The sequence below is a fragment of the Pelophylax lessonae genome (genome assembly GCF_965119305.1).
Source record: "Pelophylax lessonae genome assembly, chromosome: 13".
Taxonomy (NCBI): Eukaryota; Metazoa; Chordata; class Amphibia; order Anura; family Ranidae; genus Pelophylax; species Pelophylax lessonae.
The window spans coordinates 55,414,451-55,436,972 of NC_138780.1; the positions used below are offsets into that span (position 1 = coordinate 55,414,451).

At 45.5% G+C, this 22,522-nt stretch overlaps 1 protein-coding gene across 1 annotated transcript in view; it reads left to right on the plus strand.

Moving 5' to 3' along the window:
* Nucleotides 1-22,522, plus strand: part of ZFYVE26 (zinc finger FYVE-type containing 26) — a 1,347,068-nt gene that overhangs the window by 63,116 nt on the left and 1,261,430 nt on the right. The window contains exon 4 of the mRNA XM_082275187.1: nucleotides 17,620-18,130. Coding sequence (XP_082131313.1) covers nucleotides 17,620-18,130 — 511 coding nt within the window. The remainder of the gene's footprint in view (nucleotides 1-17,619; nucleotides 18,131-22,522) is intronic.

Sequence of the window (22,522 nt, forward strand, 5' to 3'; positions counted from 1 at the left end):
GTGTCTCTCTCTCTCTCTCTCTCTCGTCGTCTCGTGTGTCTCTCCTCTCTCTCTCTCTCTCTCTCTCTCTCTCTCTCTCGTCCTCTTGTGTGTGTGTGTGTGTGTGTGTGTCTCTCTCTCTCTCTCTCTCTCTCTCTCTCTCTCTCTCTTGTCCTCTCGTGTGTGTGTGTGTCTCTCTCTCTCTCTCTCTCTCTCTCTCTCTTGTCCTCTCGTGTCTCTCTCTCTCTCTCTCTCTCTCTCTTGTCCTCTCGTGTGTGTCTCTCTCTCTCTCTCTCTCTCTCTTGTCCTCTCGTGTGTGTCTCTCTCTCTCTCTCTCTTGTCCTCTCGTGTCTCTCTCTCTCTCTCTCTCTCTCTCTCTTGTCCTCTCGTGTGTCTCTCTCGTCCTCTCGTGTGTGTGTGTGTCTCTCTTGTCCTCTCGTGTGTGTGTCTCTCTCTCTCTCTTGTCCTCTCGTGTGTGTGTGTGTTCTCTCTCTCTCTTGTCCTCTCGTGTGTGTGTGTGTGTGTCTCTCTCTCTCTCTCTCGTGTGTGTCTCTCTCTCTCTCTCTCTCTTGTCCTCTCTCTTGTCCTCTCGTGTGTCTCTCTCTCTCTCTCTCTCTCTCTCTTGTCCTCTCGTGTGTGTGTGTGTCTCTCTCTCTCTCTCTCGTCGTCTCGTGTGTGTGTGTCTCTCTCTCTCTCTCTCTTGTCCTCTCGTGTGTGTGTCTTTCTCTCTCTCTCTCTCTTGTCCTCTCGTGTGTGTGTCTCTCTCTCTTGTCCTCTCGTGTGTGTGTGTGTGTGTGTGTGTGTGTGTGTGTGTGTGTCTCTCTCTCTCTCTCTCTCTCTGTTCTCTCTCTCTCTCTCTTGTCCTCTCGTGTGTCTCGCTTGTCCTCTCGTGTGTGTGTGTGTGTCTCTCTCTCTCTCTCTCTGTTCTCTCTCTCTCTCTCTCTCTCTCTCTTGTCCTCTCGTGTGTCTCTCTCTTGTCCTCTCGTGTGTCTCTCTCTCTCGTCCTCTCGTGTGTCTCTCTCTCTCTCTCTCTTGTCCTCTCGTGTGTGTCTCTCTCTCTCTCGTCGTCTCGTGTGTCTCTCTCTCTCTCTCCGTCGTCTCGTGTCTCTCTCTCTCTCTCTCTCTCTTGTCGTCTCGTGTGTCTCTTTCTCTCTCTCTTGTCGTCGTGTTTGTCTCTCTCTCTTGTCCTCTCGTGTGTGTCTCTCTCTCTCTTGTCCTCTCGTGTGTCTGTCTCTCTCTCTCTCTCTCTCTCTCTCTCTCTCTTTGTCCTCTCATGTGTGTGTCTCTCTCTCTCTCTTGTCCTCTCATGTGTGTGTGTCTCTCTCTCTCTCTCTCTGTCGTCTCGTGTGTGTGTCTCTCTCTCTCTCTCTTGTCCTCTCGTGTGTGTGTGTGTGTCTCTCTCTCTGTCCTCTCGTGTGTGTGTGTGTCTCTCTCTCTCTCTTGTCCTCTCGTGTGTCTCTCTCTGTCCTCTCGTGTGTCTCTCTCTTGTCCTCTCGTGTGTCTCTCTCTTGTCCTCTCGTGTGTCTCTCTCTTGTCCTCTCGTGTGTGTGTCTCTCTCTCTCTTGTCCTCTCGTGTGTGTCTCTCTCTCTCTCTCTCTCTCTCTCTCTCTCTCTCTCTCTCTCTCTCGTGTGTCTCTCTCTCTTGTGTCTCTCTCTCTCTCTCTCTCTCTCTCTCTCTCTCTCGTGTGTCTCTCTCTCTTGTGTCTCTCTCTCTCTCTCTCTCTCTCTCTCTCTTGTGTCTCTCTCTCTCTGTGTCTCTCTCTCTCTCTCTCTCTCTCTCTCGTGTGTCTCTCTCTCTCTCTCTCTCTCTCTCGTGTGTCTCTCTCTCTCTCTCTCTCTCTCGTGTGTGTCTCTCTCTCTCTTCTCTCTCTCTCTCTCTCGTGTGTGTCTCTCTCTCTCGTGTGTGTCTCTCTCTCTCTCTCTCGTGTGTCTCTCTCTCTCTCTCTCTCTCTCTCTCTCTCGTGTGTCTCTCTCTCGCTCTCTCGTGTGTCTCTCTCTCGCTCTCTCTCGTGTCGTCTCGTGTCTCTCTCTCTCTCTCTCTCTCTCTTGTCGTCTCGTGTCTCTCTCTCTGTCTCTGTCTCTGTCTCTGTCTCTCTCTCTCGTGTGTGTGTGTGTGTGTCTCTCTCTCTCTCTCTCTCTCTCTCTCGTGTGTGTGTCTCTCTCTCTCTCTCTCTTGTCGTCTCGTGTCTCTCTCTCTCTCTCTCTCTTGTCCTCTCGTGTGTGTCTCTCTCTCTCTCTCTCTTGTCCTCTCGTGTGTCTCTCTCTCTCTCTCTCTCTCTGTGTGTCTCTCTCTCTCTCGTGTGTCTCTCTCTCTCTCTCTCTCTCTCTCTCTCTCTCGTGTCGTCTCGTGTGTCTCTCTCTCTCTCTCTCTTGTCCTCTTGTGTGTCTCTCTCTCTCTTGTCGTCTCGTGTCTCTCTCTGTCTCTGTCTCTGTCTCTCTCTCTCGTGTGTGTGTGTGTGTGTCTCTCTCTCTCTCTCTCTCTCTCTCTCTCTCTCTCGTGTGTCTCTCTCTCTCTCTCTCTCTCTCTCTCTCTCTCTCTCTCTCTTGTAGTCTCGTGTCTCTCTCTCTGTCTCTGTCTCTGTCTCTGTCTCTGTCTCTGTCTCTGTCTCTCTCTCTCTCTCTCTCTCTCTCTCTCTCTCTCTCTCTCTTGTCCTCTCGTGTGTGTGTGTGTGTGTGTGTGTGTCTCTCTCTCTCTCTCTCTCTCGTGTGTGTGTCTCTCTCTCTCTCTCTCTTGTCGTCTCGTGTGTCTCTCTCTCTCTCTCTCTCTGTCTCTGTCTCTGTCTCTCTCTCTCTCGTGTGTGTCTCTCTCTCTCTCTCTCTCTCTCGTCCTCTCGTGTCTCTCCTTACCTCCCTCCCTCCCATCTGCAGAGTCGATGTTTGCTGTATGGCTCCTGTGCCCTGTCACAGGCGGAGGCGGAGTACATTTGGTATCGCTCCACCTGTGACAGAAGCCGGCGCTAAGCGGCTATACAGGAAGCATCCGCTCTGCTTCCTGTAGTGCCTCCGGCTATGTTTACAGTGATGCTCGGGGATGGCGGGTCGCCGGTCGGGTGAACAAACGTCATTGTTTGGCACAAATTTATTCGGCCTTTTTACTTATTCGGCCGAACACCGAAAGTGCTTTTTTTGCTATTTTCGGCCGAATAATTTCGGTTTCCGAACATTCGGTGCATCCCTAGTTGTCTTGTAAGGTTTTCATGAAGAGACGGGCCTCAAGTGAGTGTGCAGTCCCCTCTTCCCAGTCAATGTCGGGATAATCAAAGTCCTCTAATATATGATGACTGGTCCCGGCTTTGTCGCGGTACCCAACAGTGATAGAAATTCCAGCTCTACCTCCTCCCTTTGGTTGGGTGACCTATAACAAACCCCCACTATTACTTTCCCCTTTACTTCTTCCCTATGGAATTCTACCCACACGGATTCTTCTAACTCTGTACTCATCCCTTCCATAATATCACTCCTCTCTACCACCCTTACATTATTCTTGACATGGAGACCATAACCATCCCCCTCTTTTTCCTTCCCTGTCCTTCTGATACACAGAATACTCTTGGATATTGGCCAGCCAGTCGTGTGAGTGGTCGAACCAAGGTTCTGTTATTCCCACAAGGTCTATGTCCTCCTCATGTACTAACAGTTCCAACTCATCCATTTTATTAGCTAGGCTCCTGGCATTTGTGTATACCCCTCTTAGTTTTGTGGAAGTTGATAGTGAATAGTGCTTAAGTTTATTCCTGTTTGGTCTGAGGTTTGTCCACATAGACCCCCCTGATTGACATTATGGATCTACTGTCGCTGCTGACCCCAATAATACCTTCAGTCCTCTGCTCCCTCCTAACTGACAAGACCTCTGAGCCCTCCCCCACCAACTCGTAGTTTAAAAGCCCCTCCAACTTTTTGGCCATCTTTCTCCCCAATAGAGCTGTACCATCCCCATTAAGGTGCAGCCAGTCCTTACTAAACAGCCGGTAGCCGACTGAGAAGTCAGCCCAGTTCTCCAGGAACCCGAGCCCCTCCTTCCTACACCAGTTCCTCAGCCACTTGTTCAGTTCCCTTATCTCCATATGCCTCTCTCTGGTGTGGTTCAAGGTACAGGCAGTATTTCAGAGAAAACCACCTTGGAGGTCCTATTCCTCAATCTATTCCCAAAGTCCCTGAAATCATTCTTTAGGATCATCTACCTTCCTCTCACTTGGTCATTGGTGCCTACATGCACCCTGACCGCTGGGTCCTCCCCAGCCCCTCCCAATAATCTGTCCACCCGATCTGCGATTTGCCGAACTCAAGAGCCCGGTAAAAAAAATACTGTTCAGCTACCACGATTGTTTTGATTGCCCTCTGTCCTCCTTATAATTGAGTCCCCTACTGCCACACCCTGTTTATCCTTTCCTGAGTCTCGGCCCCCCTCCTTCTACCTTGCCACCTGTTTTCTAGATCTAGGATCTGAGCTTCCAGAGAAAGAAGTCGCTCACATCTTGCACAGCGGTATTTGCCCTCGATTTGGTTCATCAAGGAACGCATACATGCAGCAAGAAGTGCACTGAGTGGCATCCCCAATCCTGTCGGACATTACCATCTACTCTATGGGGATAGTTAGAATAATGACCTGCTATTCGTTACCTACACTACCTCTTTCTTCCCTGGTACTAAACCTAGGGTGCTCACCAGTCGATTGGGTACTCGCCGGTCGCTAAATACCCTTGATGAAGGGATGCCACTACGAATGAACTCCATTCAAAATTTCTGAACCCCCACAAAGCGGTTCAAGGCCTTGAGGTCCAGGATTGGATGGACCTTGCCTTCCTTCCTGGGAACAGTAAATGGGTTTGAATAAAACCCCTGAAAGTGTTCCGATTCTGGAAACAGTACAATGACCCCCTGCGAGAGCAGATCCTGTATTGCCCCAAGAAGCCCTTGTAGGCGATCTGGGGACAAGCGCAGGTAGGAAGGGAAGAACCTTGCCGGAGGCAAATACTGAAACACGATCTTGTAACCAGACTTTTTTTTTTTTTTTTAATTCCAACATTTTTATTGTTTTTTCCACAAAATACAATTACAAACAAAACATACACTACATTCATGATATTCACAAAACTTATATCATCAGTGTCCATTCTGTACAACATATAAATCCCTAATGGAGATTCTTCCCAGTTTTGAGGTCCCCAAAAAAAAAAAAAGGGGGAAAGGATTCTTCTATTTCCCTTTATCTTGGACGAGTCCCACCTCATAATTCCACATCCCCCCTCAACACTCGTGATTAACAGTGCACACCAAGTATATGTCAACCCTCTAAAAAGAGGGATATAAATCATAAAACAACCCAATTGTGATAAACATACTCATATAATGAATCATTCCTATACCTCTCTTCCATGTGATTTAAATATTAACCCAAAATACTCGGGAAAAAAAAAAAATGTATCCCCCCCCCCTCCTAAACCCCATCTCTTCCTTATTCTCCCTCCCCCTGCGTCCGCAGGTACTCTTCCGAAGATACATAAGTGGTCCAGGGCTGCCAGCAGACACGGATCTTTTCCTCTCTATCACTGCGTGCTGCTGTCAGTGTCTCCATCCGATATATTTCATTTACCTTAGAGATCCATGTTTGTAAGGATGGAGATATGGTTTGTCTCCATACCCCAGGAATACATGCCTTGGCCGCATTAAGCAGGTGAATCAAGAGGGAGTTCCTATATTTCTTGATAATTTTGTCGAATGCAAAAGACATAAGGCCGGATCTTCTCCCACCTCAATTGCAGTGAGGTTTTTAATCACTTTCGCTATCTCTGACCAATAGCCTTTGATCCGGGGACAGGACCAGAAAATGTGAAACATCGATCCGCCCACTTCTCCACATCTCCAGCAAATATCAGGATTTTTTTTTTGTCCATCTTATGTAATATTGCTGGGACTCTGTACCACCTCACCAAGATTTTGTAACTGATCTCCTGATATTTGTTGGCTATTGAAGCCCTATGTGCCAGTGTTAGTATTTTTTATGTTTGCTGTGAGTTAAAATTAATTCCTAATTCCCGTTCCCACTTACACAAAAAGGTCAATACTTGTTCATCCTGTTCTTTAGATAAGAGAGAGTAAAAGAACGACAGGGCGTGTGGAATTGTATTTCCACCTCTACATAGAGTTTCAAATGATGTCAAAGGCCGGGGGGCATATCCCTGTTTCTGTAAGTCTACCAAATAATGTCTAATTTGAAACGCAGAGAATATGTCCAAGGTTTCCTCTGACCAGGCCATAATCTCTCTCACAGAGGGAGGGTTCTCTTGAGTCCATATATCTACCAAGCGTATTTTCCCTCCCTGTGCGAGGTTTCTTATCTTCCCCTTATTGTATCCCGGTAGAAACTCCATATTTCCCACTAATGGTAGCATAGGAGAGATTGGAGGTGCGATCTGTGTTTTTTTTTTTTTTTTTTTGTATACATCTACATACCTTCATTGTAGTTCCTATTGTCGGGTACAAATATATAGGGTCATCAAGAGGCAACGGCACCCAAGGGGCCACGGGGACTGGACCTTCTGTCAATGCGTTTTCCATATTCACCCACTGTTTAGCTTTCGCGTTACAATGCCAGTCCAGTACCCGTGTAAGGTGTATTGCCATATGATAACGCTTCAGATCTGGCAATCCAATCCCCCCTTGGCATTTGGACCGAGTAAGAATATTTATTCCTATTCTTGGGGCTTTATTGGCCCACACGAATGTTCTCAACAAAGTTTTCATTTGCGTAAAAAAATATTCTGGTATTTCTATTGGCAGGGCTTGTAATAAGTATAGCACTCGTGGGAGTATATTCATCTTCCAGGAGCTACTTCTTCCAAACCATGTCAGGGCCAGGGTCTGCCACCTCGCAATATCTTTCTTAAGCGTTCTCAAAAAAGGGGGAAAGTTAGCCTCAAACAGATCTTCTAATCGGGGTGTAATATGCACTCCTAAGTATGTAAGTGACTTTATTGTCCATTGAAAGGAGAAGAGAGGTTGTAATACCCTCCAGTCTACAGCTGGTATTGTAATGTTCATTGCCACTGATTTTGCTAAATTTATTTTGAAGTTAGAGAGGTTCCCATAATTCTGAATTGCCCCTAAAATCAAAGGCAACTCTTGTGCCGGTTGTGTTATAAAAAAAATTAGATCATCAGCGTAGGCTGCTAGTTTATGATGCGCTCCCCCCATATATAACCCTTTAATCTCTATATCTTTCCAAATTGTACATAAAAGAGGCTCTAATGTCAGAATGAAAATTAATGGGGACAGGGGGCATCCCTGACGTGTACAGTTTTTGATTTTGAAAAAGTCTGATCTCCATCCGTTTACATTTACTGCTGCTGTAGGTCCCGAATATAATGCCATAATGCTCGTTCTCATCCATTCCCTCAGCCCAATATGTGACAGGGTGGCCTCGATTAAAACCCCAGGCCACCCTGTCAAAAGCCTTCTCTGCGTCTACAGAGAGAAGCATCAAGGGCCTTTGTAAACGCTGGGCGTGAGATATAAGATCAATTACTCTGGTTGTATTGTCCCTTGCTTCTCGAGAGGGAATAAATCCCACCTGGTCAAATTGTATCAGTTGCGGGATATATGTTATGATTCTATTTGCAATGATTTTAGCAAATAGTTTTGCGTCCAAGTTCAATAACGCAATAGGGCGATAGTTACCACACAAAGAAGGATCCTTACCTTCCTTATGTATTAGTGAGATATAAGCCCGTAGGCTGTCTATGGGTACCGAACTTCCTTTAGCGATATTATTAAAATGGGCTAATGGACTTTTAACGGTGACCAAAGTTGTTTGTAATATGGCAAAGTTAGGCCGTCAGGGCCCGGGGCCTTATGAGGTTTATTTTGGTTAATGGCATATTCTAATTCTTCCTCCAACATATTTCCTTCCATTGCCTCTATTTGTTCTTTCTTCAAAGAGGGCATCCCAGACGTTTCCACATATTTCCGTGCTTTTAAGACCAACCCTCTATCCTCATTATCTACTTCTCCCCCTGTATTTGTTATAGAGGGATTGGTAAAAATTACTAAATTCCTTCACAATTTCCTCTGTCTCTACAACCTTCTCGCCCTTCTTTGATTGTATCTGAGCAATTACTGTCTTTTTCTGGGGTCCCCGTAACGCCCTGGCCAACATGGCCCCTGGTTTATTGGAAAATTCATATATTTGCCTCCTCATAAATGTTAAATTTTTAATTTGTTTTTTGATGTAGAAGTGTATTCAATTCTTCTCTAGTCTTAATAAGGACATGTAAATGTTCCTGCGCTAGTGATTTTTTTATGTGTAGCGCTCAGCTTTCCTACTTGTGTCGTCAATTCTTTTACTCTCTTTCCGTATTCTTTTTTACGACGAGATCCCAACATCATTAATGTCCCCCTTATAACACATTTGTGTGCTTCCCACACCATAGACGGTGAGGTCTGTGGTCCATTATTTTCTTTAAAATAATTCGTCAAGGCTAGTTCTATTTCTGCTCTCAGTTCTGGAGACTGTAATAGGGCTTCATTCAATCTCCAAGTAGAAGGTTTTGGTGGTACAGAGTCCAGGTCCATCACAATATGAACTGGGGCATGATCTGACATAATGGGTGTTCCAATCGTGGTGGCTTTGACCCTTCCCAGTTCAACCTGGGGGATCAAAAATCTATCCAACCTTGAATACGTGTTATGGGATGCGGAGAAGTATGAAAAATCCTTCTCCCCTGCATGCATGATCCTCCACGGATCAATCAAGTCAAGAAGGGAAAGTTCCTTTCTAAGGCCATTAAGTTTTGCATAAGACAGATGGGAGGAGCCTCGTGATGTATCTAACAAGGGTTCTGCCACATAATTCCAGTCACCTCCCATTATCAATGTTCCCTCCCGAAAATCCAAAATCAGCGGCACCAGCTGCTGTAAAAATGTTAAGTGATTCACATTTGGGAAATATACATTGACCATCGTTATTGTCTTTTGTCTTATTAAGCCCTTGATCATGAGGTATCTTCCTAGTGGGTCTATCTTTGATTCCCGATGCGTCCAATCTACTTCTTTCGCTATGACCATACTGACCCCTTTTGATTTCGGGATTGGTGAGGGGGCATGATATGCCCATGGGTAGTTTCGATTATACAATTTGGGTATGCTATCAGGTTTAAAATGCGTTTCCTGAAAGAAAGCCACCTGTGTGTGGCCCTTTCTTATATCATTCAATACCCGCATGCGTTTTTCGGGGGTAGTTAGTCCCCTTACATTTAACGAGGTCAACTTCAAACCTATTCTAACAGCCCTGGCCATATTACCCTACTTTCCTCAATCCCCTCTATGTACTATTCCTACTCCCTCAATATGGGGGGATGGGGGAGGCAGGGAGACGGAGAAGAGGAAGAGACAAAAAACAAAAAAAAAAAAAAAAAAAAAAACAGGGAAACTTTTCCCCCTTTTTATGTCGCTCTCTAGGGGGGGATATGTCACCGCCTGATCCTCTCTGTTGATCCCCGCTATTCCCTATTCGTCAAACCTTGACCAAAGTGCAGCTACGCACTTATCTATTTCAGGGGCGTGTGGGAAGGTCGCTCCATAAGACATTTATCAATTATGCAAAGAAAGAGAGAAGGAGAAACAAAAGAAAGACAAAGCAATAATTTTCTCCCTTCAAAACTTCAAGCATTGCTCCTTGGGGGCTGGCGAGGCACCGCTCTGACTTTATTTTTTATGAGGAGCGGGGCAGCACTATAGGTTCTTATATTAATTAGGGGAAAAATTTTAAGCCCATTACATCTAATCCTTTCTGCGGAAACGTTTTACTTTTATATCCCATAATTTAGTCTAACTAACCACAATCTGTCCACCCCTTTTTTAATCATTGTAGATTTACACCTTGTGGCCTCTTCGTGCTATCCCCGGTCCCCATACCATATTAACTATTCCCTCTTGAAAAAAAGGAATAAAAGACAAAAAGAAAAAAGAAGAGGAAAAACAGCATTATCATTTAGGGCCCCCAATTTGGGAGGTGTCCCCCCCCCCCCCCCCCCCCAGGTGTGTACCACACTTCCACAACCCGAGGTGGGACACCTCCCCCTTCGGGGGACATCCCCTCTCTATGGGCCCCTCCCGGCCATGTGGGGCCCCAGGGAATCCCTATACCCCTGCAACCCCAACCAGTCTGGAACCATCACAGGGGGGGCTTTAAGAAATATAAAAAGTCCTGGCAACTGCTCCAGCCACCTCAAGGTATATGAACCATCTTTTTTAACCACAATTAAATGAAAGGGGTGCCCCCAATAATAATTGGCCCCAACATTCTGTATGACTTCCAATACTGGTTTTAAGACTGCTCTCATCCTGAGTGTCTGTCTTGATAGATCTGGCAGTAACCGGATGGTTGAGCCTTCAAAATCAAATGGGCCTTTTTTCCATGCGTTTTTCATTATTCTCTCCTTAATTGAAAAGAAATGGATCCTTCTTAAGACATCCTGGGGGAAGTCTGTTACCATGCTCCTGGGGGCTTTTACCCGATGTACACGGTCTATTTCTATCGCATCATTTTGAGAAGTTTCTAAAAGAGTATTTAGAATAGCCGTTACTTTAGATTTTAAGTCTGGGCCTTGAATTGCGTCTGTTAACCCCCGAAGGCGTATATATTGTTCCTTCTACTTCGGTTCTCTCCATCATCTTGTTGGAGTTTCAAAGTTACTAATTGCTTGATAAACATCTTATGAGTGTCCTCCATATGATCCATTCTAGTACTCAAAGCATCTGTCTCTACTTCCACCGTTTCTATTTTTTTAGACATTGCATCCATCTGTCCTTTAAGAGAATTAATTTCTTGTGTCAAAGCCATAACAATTGAGGATGCCAGCTCTGACATGTCCTGTTTTGTAGGGATAACCGCCAACATGTCCTTCAAGTCCGAATTAAAATTGAATTGTGTTTGGGAGCTTTGGGGAGGGAGCGAGTCTGATCTCTGTATATTTTTTTCTGTCCCTTGCTGGTATTGGGTCACTACAGGGATTTCAACGGTATCTCGTTGATTGCATCCAACTTTCTTTGAAGCATTTGTATTAGCCGACCCTGAGCGTGTCTGCGCCATTTTGGAATGAAACACACTTTCCTCTTGTGAGGGGGGAGTTCGGATGAAGTATTGTGTAATGTCTGAGTGTCTCACCGGCGTAATGACAGCTGCTCTCGCCCCCTCAGCACTCATAGACCAGAAATATACCAAAATAAAGCTTTTGTATTGGCTGTATACAACTTTGGATATATTTCCAGAAATCAGTTCCCCACTCTTAGCGGGGATTTGTTTAAGTGTCTCACCGGCGTGATGGCAGCCGCTCTCATCCCCTCAGCACTCCAAGACAAAAATTTACCAAAATATAGCTTTTGGCTGTATATAGTTTTGGCTATATTTTAAAAATCGGCTCCCCACTCTTAGCGGGGTATTGTTTTAAATCTTGCGGATATTGACTCACGGTTCCGAAGCTGCATCTGGGTACATTGATTACCGGTTCTCCTCCACCAATCCTCAGCTCCTTAGAGCCTCCAGGAATCGGTTTACCTCCGTGATTAAGCTCCGAACAGTACGGTTCCCGGTCCACAGTGCGGTTCTCGGCGGTCTGCTCCCCGGTCTCCGGCCGGTCACCAAGCTCCAGCTCTCTCCCCTTACTCCTCTAGGACAAGCATTCGCCGTGTCTCGCAGGGAACGCCAACTTCCTCAAAGCGGTGACTCACCAGCGCCTCGCTGTGAGCGGTCTCACGGTGCCATGTCCACAACCACGCCCCCTACCGGGAGGATCTCCCCACTTTCTTGTAACCAGACTTAATTAACTCGTGAACCCATTTGTCTTGAATCGAGGTCCACGGATCCAGAAAGAAATGAAAATGCCCCCTCACCCCAGATACGGGTGAAGGCGCCCCTTCAGGCAGAAGTGGGCTTGTCTGAGGTCCTGGAGGAAACCGCTCTCAACTTACCAGGCCAGGGCCTCTTTAAACCCCCTGCTGGGTTACAGGCGGATTTTTATCCTCGATCCTTAGATCTCGTGGGACAAAAGGGCCGTTTATGGGCCTAGAAGAAAGGTCCGTGTTTGCAATGAGACTCTTTGCTCCTGGTAGTCTGTGGAAGCAGAATTCTCTTACCTCAAGTAAGTACTTTAATCTCCTCCATGAAAGCCCCGAACAAGTGGTCTCCTATGAAAGGGAGATCAGCCAATACCTTCTTGGAAGCATGGTCTGCGGACCAGTATTTCAGCCATATCATACGGCGAAGAGTCAACGCTGTCACAGACACCCTGCAGGCTGAGGGGGCCACATCCAGAGAGGCATCCAGAGGCATCACAGACATTGTGTTGCCTTCCTTGTGCCCTAAGCCTTAGCATCCTAAAGAGATTGCCTTGCATTACTTGGATGTGGTTCAGGCAATCGGGGTGTACCTGTCGGCGACTTGTCGTTCCGACAAACTGATTCTCTTTCTGTCCTTACGGATGGACCCCGTAAGGGGCTGGCCGCATCTGCTGCAACCATTTCCAGATGGATCAGACAGACGGTGGTGCAGACCTACTCCATTTATGGGTCAGGATCCTCCTTTCCCTGTTAAGGTGCATTCTATGAGGGCGCTTAGTGCCTCTTGGGCCTTCTGTCATCAGGTGTCGGTAGTGCAGGTTTGCAATGTAGCCACCTGGTCGTCCGTGCACACTTTCACAAAATTTTATGAGGTGAATGTGTTGTCATCTGCGGATGCTTCTTTTGGCCACAAGGTTTTGCAGGCCGCTGTTGGAGTCGAGGATTAGTCCTCTTTGGGGGGTGTATTTGTTTTTGGCAGGTTCCTGGTTGATCTCCTGTTTTACCTGGTTGGCTATGTTTAGCCTTTGGGAAGTGTGTTTCTTGCTGTGTTCTTCCCATCTCATGTTGACACTGCTTTTGGATGTCCAAGGGTCAAGAAGATCTGATGCTGTGTCCGTCAATGATCATCAGAGAAAAGGATTTAACAGGAAGACAAAAATCAAATTTTATTCTTAGTTTTTAAGAAATGAATCTTTATTTTCGAAAGTTATAATACAAACCGAACCTATTGGGCATACCCAGGCTTAAATATATATTTATTAGTGTGTGTGTGTGTGCGTGTGTGTGTGTATATGTGTGTGTGTGTGTGTGTGTGTGTGTGTGTGTGTATGTGTGTATATATATATATATATATATATATATATATATATATATATATATATATATATGTGTGTGTGTGTGTGTGTGTGTGTGTGTGTGTGTGTGTGTGTATATATATATAATATAAATTAGGGATGCACCGAAATTATCGGCCGAAAATGGGTTAACATTGCCGAAAATAATGGCCGCCGTGGGGAAGGAGGAGGGCGCAGGGCAGGTTTTAAAAGTCCTGCCTCTGGCTGGCCGTCCGCCTCTCAATGATGTCCCTACTACGATCTGTGCATTATGAATGGACATACCAGGCGGGGGGGGGGGGGGGGGCGGGGCGAGCGGCCGCTATAGAGAGAACTAATGTGATCCATCCCTGTCAGCTCAGCACGACTATGTGTGAATGAGAAGTGACCTGACATCGGGCGGGGGGGAGCGGCCGCTATTAGCTGTAACTATGTGAGAGCTTCACTTCACTGTCAGGCATGTATCTCCGCTGTCAGGGAAGTGAAGCTCTCACATAGTTATATCTATAGCGGCCGCCCCCCCCGCCCGATGTCAGGTCACTTCTCATTCACACATAGTCCGGCTGAGCTAACAGGGATGGATCATAGTTATATCTATAGCGGCCGCTCACCCCGCCCTCCCGCCTGGTATGTCACTTCATTCAACACAGATCGTAGTAGTGACATCACCGGGAGGCGGTGCCGCCGGCCAGAGGCGGGACTTTTGAATGGACACCCGAGGAGGGACGCTGAGCCAGAGGGGGGAGGGGGAGATGGGGGAGAGCTGAGGCAGTAGGGGGGGGGGAGATGGGGGAGAGCTGAGGCAGTGGGGGGGGGGGTGCTGAGGCAGCTTACCAATGATGTAGATCAAAGGAACAAGAGTTCAAAACACTAATACGTGTAAAATCACTTAGTCACCCAGCGCTAAAATACACTAAGAACAATTGATATAAAAACTGTGAAGGTGAAAGCTGCTGCTATACAAGGGGAAAACTGAAATAAGGTGCAACAAATGCAGCTTGCATAAACCAATTTGTGACACTAGCAGCGCTAAAAAATATTTTTTAGCGCTGCTAGTGTCACAAATTGGTTTATGCAAGCTGCATTTGTTGCACCTTATTTCAGCTTACCAATGATATTTGTATTATGAAGCATGAGGGGTTAATGTATAGTCACTGCTGCATTAGTGACTGACCAGTGGCAGGTAATTAACCCCTTTGTGCTGCATTAGTGTGATCAGTATCAGTGTTAATTAACACTGGTTGCACTGACACTGGTTGCACTAATGCAGCACAAAGGGGTTAATTACCTGCCACTGGTCGGTCACTAATAGATGAGTGACCAGCAGTGACAATACATTAACCCCCTCATGCTGCATAATACAAATACCATTGGTAATTAAATTAACCACTTAAGCCCCGGAGGATTTGGCTGCTAAACGACCAGGGGTTATTTTGCGATTCGGCACTGCGTGACTTTAACGGACAATTGCGCGGTCGTGCGACGCTGTACCTTAACGAATTTGGCGTCCTTTTTTTCCCACAAACAGAGCTTTCTTTTGGTGGTATTTGATCACCTGTGCGATTTTTTGATCACGCGCTATAAACAAAAAAAGAGCGTCAATTTTGCAAAAATAGCAATATTTTTCCCTTTTTTTTTATATGAAATTCCCCCCCAAAAAAAATGTAAAAATCAAAATTTTTTAACATTTTCGGCCAATTTGTTTTATGCTACCTATGTTTGGTAAAAAAAATCACAAAAAGCGTATTTTGATTGGTTTGCGCAAAAGTTATTGCGTTTACTGACTAAGGGAAAGATTTTTGTCATTTTTGTTGTGGCGGCGATCTGCGATTTTTTTTTTTTTTTTTTTTTTTTTTTTTTTTTTGCGGTACTGCGACATTGCGGCGGACAGATCGGACCCTTGACTGACATTTTTGACACTTTTGGGGTTACCAGTGACATTTCTACAGTAATCAGTGCTATATATATGCACTGTTACTGTAAAAATACACTGGTAGTGAAGGGGTTAACTTTATTTGAGAGGGAGGGGCTGTGTGTGTCCCTAGGGGCGTGATTCTAACTGTGATTGGCTGTGGCTTCAGCTGTATGCAGAGTGATCAACGGATCTACATAGTAGATCCATATGATCAGCTCTCATACAGAGGGGAGAATGACAGGCAGCTTGTTTACACAAGCTGCCTGACTTTCTCCCTCTCCCCCGCCGATCGCAGAGTGGCCGGCGGACATCGGGTCCGCCGGTCACACGCGCGGGGGGGTCCGTGACCACACGGGAGCGCGCCTCCGGCGGCGCGCTCGCTCCCGACGGCGCGCGCTCGCTCCCTAGACCCTCACAAGCTAGTGACGTAGCCCTACGTCACTTTGCCTGTGAGGGGCTGACCGCCGACGTAGATCGGCGTGCGGCGGTCGGCAAGTGGTTAACCTCTTGCCAACCCATCCACAGTACATATACTGTGACAGGGTGGCAGCAACAGGTGTACGTCGCTGCCTGTTTTTGGTGTATGCCCCTCTTCTATCTATTTTAAAAAAAATTTGGGGAAAAAGTAATTTTCGGTTTTCGGCCAAGGGCATCCTGCATTTCCGGTTTCGGTCCAAAATTTTCATTTCGGTGCATCCCCAATAAATTCGGACAATCAAACCACGCAGTACCACTACAGGTATAGCTGTACTAATGTATAGGATAGCATTTTCTAGGCCTGTAGTTTCCATTTATTATCTTAAAGTGAGACTGGACGTGAAAATGAGTCAGAAAATAAATGCTGCCAGTTTATTAGTTATTTGGGTAAGAATTACACTATTTTAGGATGTTTGGTTAAGTATTTTATTTTTTTTTGGATGCAAGTAGAAGGTATTACCCATTGGGTAGAATTGCTGTCCTATATACAGGTAGGTGTACAGTTGGTATGGAAATGTTATGCATTGACGTGTATTATCGATTAGTATTGAAGGCTAAGTGTCCAACTGCCTCTACATTGTAATGCCTTATACTTTCTTTTTTCAATAAATTACTTGACAAAAAAAGTGTTTGTAAAGCTTGGGATTTTTTTTATATTAAAATAACAAACCTGTTATACTTACCTGCTCTGTGCAATGGTTTTGTACAGAGCAGCCTACTTCCTCCTCTTCTCGAGTCCCCCCTCTGGCTCTTCTGGCTCCTCCGCCCTGCCGAGTGCCCACCATAGGAAGCTGCTCCCTATGGGGACACTTGTGCGGACTCCTGAGGCGGGCTGTTTGCGTCTCTTCAGACATACAGCCCAGCTCAACCCCACCCCCAACTCTCTGCTCACAGGTTTTGACTGACCACAGCAGAAACCAATGGCTTCCGCTGCTCTCAGCAAAGGCTGTGACCGGTAGGAGAGGAGCTGCTACAGACGTGCACTGTGCTGGACTGAGATCGGGCTCAGGTGAGCGCGCCCGCATGAACAAGCCAATCAGAAGCTCAAACGCGTCCTGCCTCCCTTACCTCAGATCCGGAGCTGCGTTCCGTGCTGGCCCAGGCCCCTTCCTACTTATGTCATTTCTGGCTTATGCTTTCCACGATGGACCAGGCAGTGCAGCCATCCTATATAAAACCAAAATGAAGCAGCGCTAGCATATAAAAACTACAATGACCATTTTAGTGATATTTGTGAAATAAGTAAACAAATAGTCCTTGTGATATCAGTGAAGAAATCCAGATAAAGTGCTCCAGTGCAGAAATAACTTATAAAGTGCTCCAAGGTGATGGTGACCCCTCTTGGCTCCCCACTCACCACAATGCCAGATTGTTAGCACTTGAAGTATATGCTACACAGAGCCTCCTTTCAGGAACTATCGCTCGGTGTATTCGTATATCCTCGGATAGAAGTGGGTATGATCCGCCTCCTTATCCACCATTAAAACATAAAAGGACCGCACATAGTGAAGTATGTATTTACGATTTATTGCCAAATTAAAGGTTTAAAACCTACTCGCAAACAGAATAAAATGGTATCGCATTTTCTCACAAACTCATGGACGCTGCAGTGGGCGTGCGTTCCACAGTGTGACCAGGAAGTGCTTAACCGTAAGTTGCATCAACGCGTTTCGCCCTTCCTCCGGGCGTTTTCAAAGAAGTGCAGCTGTCCTGTCATGATCTCTACCAATGATTCCCCTCTGCTGGCCAGATCAGGATCCGTTTCCCTGGATTATTTTGTGGCGAGCTCCCGCTGGATTTGTTTCCATCGATGAGCCTTTTTCTACATTCATTTTGTTACATTCATTTTGTAAGTGTGTTTTTAATAGCCTAATAAATTGTTGTGATACTGCACTTAGAGTCACCTCCCTTTCCCTCCTCCTTTGTTCATTTTTCATTTCAGAGGTTTGCAACCACTTCCTGCATTTCAGTACCCTTGGTTCAAATGCAAATTTAAATAATAAAAAATATAGTATAAATGGTTATTGGTATAGAAAGATAAGGAATTGTCATTCTAAACGCGTTACTCTTTCATTTTAGGAACTCTATGAGTTATTTCTACATAGTTGGAGCGATAAAAAGGCACGCAGAAGGGAAATCTCCCCTCACACGGTATCGTCTCTCCGTGAGAACCTATCTCAAAACACTGAACTAGTACAAGCACTCTTGGGTTTTCTTCTGGTGGATGACAGTCATTCCATGGAACTTGAATATAATGGTCATCTCCTAAACATCACTGTGGACTTCATTTTAGACTTGTTGACATCTCTTCAGGAACATCACCAGACTGAGACCTTCTTTTCTCAAACTGTAAATCTGATCTACAAGCTCTTAAACATTATGTGCTTTGATTTGGATCTCCAAGCAAGTAAACTCAAACATTTATGTACTAAACTCTTCACAGCCTCCTGGGTTAAAGGCTACATTTCAGAGGAGCAAGTTCAGGCATCTATAATCAGGAAGCAGAATGCTGGTTTGGTTAATCTGTATGGCAGTGTCATCAATGAGAAAACCAAGACATATGTTGCTGTACAGATATCTTCAGGAAAAGGTTTGTAATTAACACAATCAGGTATTTTTTTTTTTTTTTTATCTCTAGACTTTAAGAATTTCCTTCTTGGATATTTTATAGTTTTTAAATAATCCTGTGATATTGATCTCAAAGGATTATTCAAAAATGATAAATTTATCCAATCGTACACGTAGAGCAACCGATAAATGATGAATTGTGCAGAAATACCAGTGTTTCGTAAACCTATGGGATGGCGTGCGTAATTAGTTTGTCAAAACGCATATTTGGTGGACTAGTGGAGAATGAAATAGCCAGGGTTTTAGTTCTCAGGGAATGGGTGCAGGAACTCGCCCTCCCTGCCTTCCTTGGGGGGGGGGGGGGGGGGGGGGAGTAAAGCGGGGCCAAATATTGGTAATAAGTTAGTTAAGTTAGTAAGACTTAGAGACTTAGAACTGCACATCGCACAAGACACATTTTCAGGCATATGTAACACACAAAGTACAGAGCTCAGGAGTGTAGAACACACGGCTCAGAAATGTGTGAGGTGCAGCGTTGAGAAGTGCTTATAACACAGGGTGCAGAAAACAAAATCCGCCCCCCTGCACGAATTGACCCCCTCCCAGCTCTTCTCTGCACAAATTCCCCTCCCCCTGCTTTCTGCACATATATTCCCACTTTCCCAGTTCTCTCTGCTAACCCCCCCCCTCCCCCGCTGCACATATCCCACTCGCCCCACTTTCCCAGTTCTCCTCTCTAATAAATCCCCCACCTCCGTTCTCTTTTTTGCACATATCCCCTCCCACTTTCCCAGTTCTTCTCTCTCCTAAAATCCCCCCAGATCTCCTCTCTCCTAAAATTCCCCCAGTTTTCTTTCTCCTCTCTGCACTAATTCACACTCTCTTCAAAGTCTCCTATATCGCCATAACAGCCTCTAATCTCGTAGCCCAAATATGTAAGGGAACAGAACACACAATCTAGTGCTCTCTGTATAAAATGTATCTATTAAAAAAACAAATGGTTGCACTTACATAGGTGGCATTTAAGCAGTGCTAGCTGCCCTCACATAAAACACATGAATCAGCTTGTAAACCTCCCAGGGAGAGATGGCCACGGGGGATGTCATGATGCAGGCTCTGCCCCCATACGCATTATGTCCAGGGGTGTGGACTTTTTCAGTAGGGGTGAAGTTGCATAACGTACCTGCTTGTTTAATGCCTTAGCGGGATCCAGTTTCAGATGAGGCATTCACTTGTGTGACTTGTTGCCAGGCTACTAACTGCCCGGCCTATTAAACACGTGGGTATATTATGAAGCTCCACCCCTACTGATGAAAGTCCATACCCCTGGAGGTAACTCGTATGGCGGAGCCTGGAGCATAACGTCACCTGTGGCCATCTCTTCTTGGATGTTTACAAGCCGATGCATGTTTTATGTGAGGGCAGCTAGCACTGCTTAAGTGCCACCTATGTAAATGCAACCATTAGTTTTTTTAATAAATATATTTTATACAAAGAGCACTAGATTGTGTGTTCTTTTCCCTTACATACTATGATTACAAGATTAGAGGTGGGTATGGCAATATCGGAGACATTGAAGCTAATACATCAGACCCACATTCCCAGTTCCCTTAACCCAGGGCTTGACAAATTTGCTTGAAATCTAGGAGCCAGCTAAAAATGTTAGGAGCCAGTTTTTTTTCCGCGCATGTGGAATGGCCGACTTCTGTTGGACCAGCTGCCATACACACTGGCCTAATGGCAGCCAGTTTTTAATTAACTTGCTGATGTTGCCCATCATACGGCCTGTGTGTACTTGACTTGATGGTGTGGTGGGCAATGGCTCATTAGGGAAGGACAGTGCAGCAACTTGGAGACAATAGATCCAGTAACTCGTGCCACTTTAGGCCCCTTTCACACGTGCACCTCCGCTAATCGGAATCCGTTTGCACAGCAGGGATTTTTCTGCTAATCCCAGCTGAGCAGGTGGATGACAGGTCTTGTCCGCTCCGCTATGCAGAGCGGACATGGACACAGTCCCGCTCTCCTCTATTGGGCAGTAGGATGGAAATGGATTGCCTGTCCATTTCAATCCGATGCCATCTGATTCAAACTGTCAGATGGATGGAAAGTAGGACCACCATCCCGTCTGTTTTTGGCCGACAGGAACGAATGACGGCGGTTGTCAGCGGACATCCACCACTCCATAGAGGAGACTGGAGGGTCCGATCAGGTCCACCTGAAAAACTGACAGGTGGACTTGATCAGACAGTCCGTGTGAAAGGGGCCTTCGGCTGTGTGGCATGACAGGGAGAGAATAATAAAAAAAAAAAAGAATTTTAATGGAAAAATAAACTGTTTCCATCTTTGTGGGGTTGTAAATGGAACTGAGGCTATTCCGACCAGCTGCCCCACACTTCCTGTCCACTCACCCGTGAGGACAGGGCGCCTCAAGCCCTCAACCTCTTCTCCGAGCAGTGAGAACAGGCAGGGTAAACCTTCAGCGCCGTCAGTGACTGCTTGTTGCAGCCCCGGCCACCACAAGAGGTCACCAGTTCCCAGATGGAAGTGTCTCGCTACAGCAGGCTGCAAAGCCGTGGCCTCAATTACTGCCCAGCACAGCATCTTAGTCCGTGCACCCACGGGCGGGGGCCACAGTGTCAAGAAAACGGTGGAGTTAATGGTGCTGAAAACGCACGCGATTTTGCTTACCAAATATGCAGTAAGCAAGATTTTCAACATCACAACAGACCAATGATAAGACATACATAGAATTTAAAGGGATACATTTTTCTGAGCTTTTCTTCCCAATAATGGTAGTCAAATTGATATTTAACTTCATGATATTTAGTAAAAAGTCAATTGTATATAAAAAAATTTTAAAACTCATTTGTAGCTGCTGTTATAAAGGCTCCATTCAAATCCGAGCATAGTTTTCAGGCATTTTTTTTGGTTGTTTTTCAAGCGTTTCTTTGTAGGTGTTTGGAGGCAAGCATTGACATCTAACAAAAATGCTTGTAAAATGCCAAAAAAGAAGCTCATGTACTTTTTTTGAGCTTCAAGCGACAAAACACTCATATGTGAACAGGTGTCATTGAAATGAATGGGATTTTGCTTGTTAAGGCATTTTGAGACTTCAGAGATGAGCGTTTTTATGAGCTGAAAAACGCTCAGGTGTGAACAGGGCCTTAATGATTTGCTTCAAGGTTAAGGCCGGGTTCATGTACGTGCGCCTGTGGGTTTGTTGGGTGTCTGTTCACCAGTTTGTCTGTTTCCATCCGATGCCCTCTGATCCGATCCATGGGATGGATACAAAATAGAACCACCATCCGTCTGTTTTTGGCAGACAGGATCAGATGGCTGCAGATTACTGCTCCATAGAGGAGACCGAAGGGTCCGATCAGGTCTGCCTGAAAAACTGACAGGTGGACCTGATCAGACAGCCCGTGTGAAAGGGGCCTTCGGCTGTGGCATGGCGATGAGGAAAAACAAAAATGTATATTATATATCTTTTTTTTTTTTTTTTATAATAATTGAAAAAAAATAGAAAATTTTTTATTTTTTTTAGAATTGAAAAAAGAAAAATATATATTTTTAATTAAAATTTTTTTTTTTTTTAATTTAAAAAAATAAATTAATAATAATGAATAATAACCACACTCCCTGTCCACTTATCTTTTTAAGCAAATGTAAGTGGACAGGGAGATGAAGCCTGCAAAAACTTCCCCCCTCTCCTCTTGGGGAAGGAGATGGACAGGCATTGAGGACAGGCAGGGGAAACAGCCATTAGTTACCGCTTGTCAAACTCCCGGCCACCGCAAGAGGGCGCCAGTTCCCGGTTCTCTCACTGAAGAAGGCCGAAAAGCCGCGACCCTCAATTTTCGGACGCCACGGAAGTCTGTGCACTCGGTGAGTGGTTGGGGGGGGGGGCGTAAAAGGGACATGACACCTCTTGCAGTGCACCCCAGGCGCCAGGTCGCTAATTATAGTCGCCAATGCGACCTGGCGCCCGGGGTTTGTCGAGCCCTGCCTTAACCACTTAAGGATCGGAAGGTTTTACCCCCTATTAACCAGGACATTTTTTTGCAATTTGGCACTGCGTGACTTTAACTGGTAAATGCGCAGTCATAGAGTGCTGTACTCAAACAAAATTGATGTGCTTTTTTTCCCCTAAAAATGGTATTGGATCACCACTGGGATTTAAACTTTTTTGCGATATATAACGAAAAGACTGCACATTTTGAGAAAAAATATTTTTCTTTCGTTCATGGACAGGCACAGCTTTTCCATTATTCAGAACCATAGGGTTAGATTGCCCCCTACAGGAGTAGGACACTAAGTAGAAAAAAGACTTGGCTACGCCTATGGGCAGTCCTAGGTGGGCAGTCCTAGGTGGTATACTCCCCCTCTGTTATAGGTCTTCAGTTTTTTTTTT